Source organism: Hyperoodon ampullatus (genome assembly GCF_949752795.1).
Source record: "Hyperoodon ampullatus genome assembly, chromosome: 4".
In the NCBI taxonomy this organism is placed as follows: domain Eukaryota; kingdom Metazoa; phylum Chordata; class Mammalia; order Artiodactyla; family Ziphiidae; genus Hyperoodon; species Hyperoodon ampullatus.
The window spans coordinates 77,931,706-77,937,456 of NC_136917.1; the positions used below are offsets into that span (position 1 = coordinate 77,931,706).

At 49.5% G+C, this 5,751-nt stretch overlaps 1 protein-coding gene across 1 annotated transcript; it reads right to left on the reverse strand.

Annotated features, from left to right (window-relative positions):
- Positions 1–555: 555 nt before the first annotated feature.
- Positions 556–4,875, reverse strand: LOC307052645 (protein FAM170A-like; the record flags this gene model as incomplete). Its single annotated transcript, XM_079703675.1, has 3 exons — positions 556–1,551; positions 2,335–2,475; positions 4,806–4,875. 3 exons carry the CDS (start codon positions 4,873–4,875, stop codon positions 722–724), a joined length of 1,041 nt encoding a protein of 346 aa, XP_079559801.1. The 3' UTR covers positions 556–721.
- Positions 4,876–5,751: the final 876 nt, after the last annotated feature.

Here is a 5,751-nt window from a genome sequence, read left to right on the forward strand (position 1 = left end):
AAAATGCCCTTTATTGCATATGATGTTCATATTGTCATATGATGTTAGACTGAGTGCCGGTCTCTTCATCCTCCTTCAGACCACGGCATTCTGTCTGCTACTATCCCGAGGGTCCTTTCTTCTCCCTGGAAGGGATAAAACAAATGAGGTAGAACAGGAAGAGACAAGCAGCACTACAAGCTCTGCTGGTCAGCGTTACCCTCCAGCGTTGCCTTAATGCTCAGAGCCACACACACCACAGTGAGCTTGGCTCCAGATCAACTACCACGCAACGAAGGTTCTGGAACATTTCCATATCTCGGGGAACCTCATTTCCACGTGACTCTCTTTCATATTCCCCTTTGTCACAGAAGGCTAGGTACAGTGGTCCAGGTGAGATCTCAGCTCAGGCCAAAGGCTCTCAGACCTCAAAGTTCTGGTCCTGCAAGGGCCCCTGTCCTCTCTTGAGACCACTCCTGGCTCTCTCTGCCGAGAAGGAGCTGCTGGCAGTACACCCTCTAAGAGTTGAGGTCCATCGTGCAGACCCTGAGAAAACTCCTAGGAAAAGGGTCCACATTCTTGTTGAAGTCAACAGAGCTCAATTCCTTTGGAAGTGCTGGGTGTGTCCCAAGTTGATGCAACTGCAGAGCCATTAGGTAAACCAGCACATGTGTGCGGCCCCTTCCCTTAGACTCCTCTGGGCCCTCGTGACATAGGCTCAGAAGACTGCCAGCCTCAAGCCTTACCTCTTCCAAGGCCACACCGTCTCCAGGATCTTCTGTCCCATGAATCTCAGTTGCTGTGTGGAAATCAAAAGAGAGGAAAGACACTGCCTGCAGGGTCTCTTCGGGTTGGGGCCTTCTAGCTTCTCTTCCTCCTCCTCCTCGTCCTCCTCGTCCTCCTCGTCCTCCTCGTCCTCAGAGGTGGTCTTAGGTTCCACACTGCCCTCCTCCTCAGGGGTGCTCTCGGATTCCACATTGCCCATGCACTGGGCCATGTTGAGATGAAAGACACGGCAGCTGAAGCCCTCCAGGACGCCGAACTTCACGTGCTGCTGGAGGATCTCCAAGGTGGGGAAGACCCGGCAGCAGGCCATGCACCTGAAGCCGGTCTCCATGGTCACCATCCAGTCCGGTGTCTTGGCCCTGGGTGTCTCCTGGACTGCAGGTGACCCTGATGGGCTGCCTGGCTCTGCCCTTTCCTCATACTCTTTCTCCTCCCCAGTGGGCTCACTGTCAGACAGGAGGCTTTCGGTGGACACATCAGAAGAGGAGTCAGTGGCTAGTGTGCACACATCCTCAGGAAGGATCACTTCTTCTATCGTCAGCTGCTTTTGAGGCAACTCCAAGGGTTTCTTTGTCTTCCAGGAGACAGCTACACCCTTGTTCACTTGTACCTGCATGTAGTATATTTTCATGCCCCTTTCCTCTTTGTCTGGGTGCAGATCGTTCTTACAGGGTGAAGAGGGTGAGGAGGAGACACAGTGTGATGGGGGAGCGGTCTCTCCTTCTTCCTGATCCTGGGCTAGGGGTGCTGTAGGCTGGGCAGTGTCTCGATGTGATCTCCGGATTCCTGAAAAAGGAAATTAAAAACATAGTAACATGCATGGGCCGTGCCGGAAGCTGAGGGAGCAGGTGTGGTAGACGAGAGAGGGACATTTGCATGACGTAGCTATGTCGTGAGCTTGGTGTCTGTTGGCCGTAGGACGGAGCGGTGTATCTGGTGTCATCTGAGGGCTTTTCATGTGCTTGTGGGGGGATACTGGAGCGGTGTCTGTATACAGGGGTGTGGAGTATGGTGGTGAGGGCTGTGGTATGTGAGGGATGCGGCTGGATGCGTGTACGACGAGGAGTGTGAGTTTGGGAATATCGGTGGTGCATTACTTGTGGAATGGGGCTGTGGTGCTTGGGGTTTATGTGTGCTCTGAGAAGGGCTGTGCCTGGAGGGCGGATGTATGTGTGAGCTGTGTGGACCTGAGCTGGATGGTCCTGCTCTCAGGCTGGAGATCTATGATGTAGAACTCTGTCCTTCTCTGGAAGCAAAGGCAAAGAGAAACCCTACATTTTCCTCTGAAGATGCTTAATCTGGTCCCTCTTCCCTCCACCTCAAGCCCAGACCTTTCCGGCCCCTGCTCCTTGACTTCCCCACCATGGTAGTACCAGGATTCACACACCCCCGCCCCAGACTCAGCTGGGATCCACGCCCTCGTAACAGCTCAGCCATCCTGCCCAGGCTCCTCCACAGAGCCCTCATCACCTCTGATGACCCTGGGTTTCCTCTCAGCCTCCCTGGGATCTGTGTGCCTCCTGCCTCACAGCCAAGCACCCCCTCACCTGAGGAGCCCCGCGCCCTTACCAGCGTAGATGAGCTTGCGTGGAGAAGAAGCACAGGAGAAGTATGTAGAGGCAGAGGAGACCTCCCCTGCCCCTGGGCTGCAGCCTTGGGCCACCACAGTGGATCCAAGCTGAGGGGGATCCTCTTGTGACTTCGAGATTCCTGAGGGAGGAATGAAAGGCTCAGGGTGGGTTCATCAGTCCTCTGTCCACAAATATTTACCGAGTGTCTGGCACGTGTCAGGTGCAGTGAATACACACAGTTGAGAGTGTGGTTCCCAGTGGATACTCCAGTATTTAATTCAAATCAGTACTTACTCTGTCACTGTCTTGGTAATGTAGGCCTCGGTGGTGACTGTGAGTATGTGGGAAGAGTGAGTGATGTGTATCAGTTAAATCTGTGGTAAGTGTGGGGTTGCCATGGGGAGCACAGTGCAGATGTGTCTTATCTGTGTCTGTGGCCTTTGTGTGCATGGTTTCTGTTCACAAGTCAGGAATTCTGGGACATGTAACTTTTCCTCATTACATGGTGTGGCTTGTATTTATGGTGTGTGTTCATTCATTCATTCACCAAGATTCAGTAAGCAGCTACTCCTGTGTATCCGGCACTCTTGCATTGTTCTAGTCTCTGGTAATGCTGCACATTCTAGTAGAGGAAGACACACACTAAACAAAAATACAATAAATATATAATACCTGAGCTGGTGGTAAGTATATAAGGGTTGCCAGACTAAGCGAAGAAAAATACAGGGCACCCAGTTAAATTTCAGTTTCAGATAAACCCAGAATAATTTTTTCGTGTAAGTATTCCCATGCAGTATTTGGTCTTACTTATTTTTAGTGTAAGTATGGCCCATACAATATTTGGGACATACTGATACTGAAAAATTACTTGTTGTTTATCTGGAATTCAAATTGAACTGGATAGCCCATATTTTATCTGGCAACCCTGACATGGGTTAGTGAGACTGTGGTTTACTGTGGTTTGTACAAAGCGGGTCTGGCATTACTCAAGAATGTGTTACAAGTGTGGTGTGTATGACACGTGACTGGTTCTTATAGAGGTATTTAGCGATGGCTGAAGTTAGCTGTGTTTGTGCGAGAGTTGAGGAGATACATATATATATATATATATATATATATATATATGTAGTGTGTGTGTGTGTGTCCTATATATATAGTGTGTGTGTCTATATACATATCTCATCTCCAGCGTTTGGTGTTGGAGGAGAGGATTGTGATACAGGTGGGTTGTATGAGAAGGTAGTACAGGAGGGATGCATGTATATACCTACATGTGCTGTGTGTGGTTTAATACGGAAGTTATATGTGGGGTGTGTGATATTTTTGCTGTATCAGAGTGTACATGGGTGTATGAGTTACTGTCTCATAAAACACCCCTAACAAGAATTCTGTATACACTCTTACGTACACCGAGTGTCACCCAGGTCCAGACAGGGTGACAAGAACTTTACCACACAGAGTTTATATCTGATAAGCACTCTACCCCCATTCATCTTGCTCTTCTCTGCACTACCACACACACACACACACACACACACACACACACAGGAACATAGCGAAAAATATTCTGAATGGTCAGGGGCAGTCATTGCCTTCCCCAGCCTGTCCCAGCCACTGCCTGAAAATCTGCGTGCTGTGTAGACCTCCATTCCCAGGGCCCATCCTACAGTCACCAGGGCCCTGGGCCTGGTAGGAGCTACTGGGCTCTAATCTGGGGCAGAGACCTCTAGCTGGAACTCTGGGGTGACCACCCCCTCCCAGGGCAAGCTACTCACCTACATTTAATGCACGCAGGCACCACGTGGCCCGTGGCTCTCAGAGCTCCCCGCAGGACCCTGAGGACATTTCTCACCCCCGCCCACGCGGTCTCATTCTCTGGAAAGCCCTTCCCTTCCCTTGGTCTCCTTTGGGAAATTGTTCCTGTTGAAGGAATAAAACCTCCTTGCTTTCAATATGACACCATCCCTAGGCAAACAATCGTCTTTCGAACTGCATTCCACTTGTCAAGATATTTTTCAACAGGGCCTTCAACTCATGGGGCTTCTCTTTCCACTTTGGTAAAAGAGGCCAAGCAACTCATGGGTCTCTCTCAGCATCCTTGCATCCTTCACATCCCCCACCTCATGACCTCAGGAAAAGATCCAAGAGAATCAGAGAGAAATCGGGGACTGAGAAAAGCTGCACCTCTAGGCAGGATGCAGCCTGCTGTGAGTCCGACAAAGCTCCAGGCCCGGCTGCCCCGGAGAGAGTCCTCAGACCAGCGGAGCTGACCTCCCATCTCCCAGGGGCATCTGGCCGTTCTGTGCCGTCTCACACCACAGGGATGCTCCGGATGGATACGGCAGCATCAGTGAGACAAGGTCTCTCGCTCCCTGCTTCACAGGTGACACGTTCTCAGTCCCCCGCTTCCTAGAGAAGGTTCAGTTTGGCAGAAACCCATGTGCCCCAGACAAGTTGCCCCCCACATACCTCCTCCGTTCTCGGCAGTTTCCTGGGACTCTTCATTTTCCAGATGTTTCCTCTTTTGTCGCCGTTTCATCGTACCAACTAGAAGTCTCCCTTAGAAGATGCCTCAAGAGATGTCCAACTCCTCCTCTTCCCTACAGGTTGGCCCTTGTTGGCTCTTGGGCAATCCGTTGAAATGATTCAATACAAATAAAAATAGTCAAGTCTCCTAAATGGCTGAAAAACTTGTACCACTTATTGAACCAGCAGTGCTGCCTAGTGCTCACCAGGGCTGTTAAGTTTGCAAGGTTGCCAGGCGCACAGCAGGATTCTGTGACCTCAATGATGACATCAGAGCATTCTGTGGACCTAGGTTCAGCACAGTCTCTGCAATAGCACAGGCCCCGTTTTCAAGAACAATTCCTGTTTCCCAGCCGAACCTTTCCCATGAAAGGGAAAGGTTCATACCATATCTATTATAAATTGTATCATAACATATCTATTATAAAATGAACATTTTTTTTAATTTATTTTTTATTTTTTTATTTTTTTTTGCTTTATAACAAATTTAATCAGTTATACATATACATATGTTCCCATATCCTCTCCCTTTTGCGTCTCCCTCCCACCCTCCCTATCCCACCCCTCCAGGCGGTCACAAAGCACCGAGCTGATCTCCCTGTGCTATGCGGCTGCTTCCCACTAGCTATCTACCTTACGTTTGGTAGTGTATATATGTCCATGCCACTCTTTCACTTTGTCACAGCTTACCCTTCCCCCTCCCCATATCCTCAAGTCCATTCTCTAGTAGGTCTGTGTCTTTATTCCTGTCTTACCCCTATGTTCTTCATGACATTTTTTTTTCTTAAATTCCATATATATGTGTCAGCATACAGTATTTGTCTTTCTCTTTCTGACTTACTTCACTCTGTATGACAGACTCTAGGTCCATCCACCTCATTACAAATAG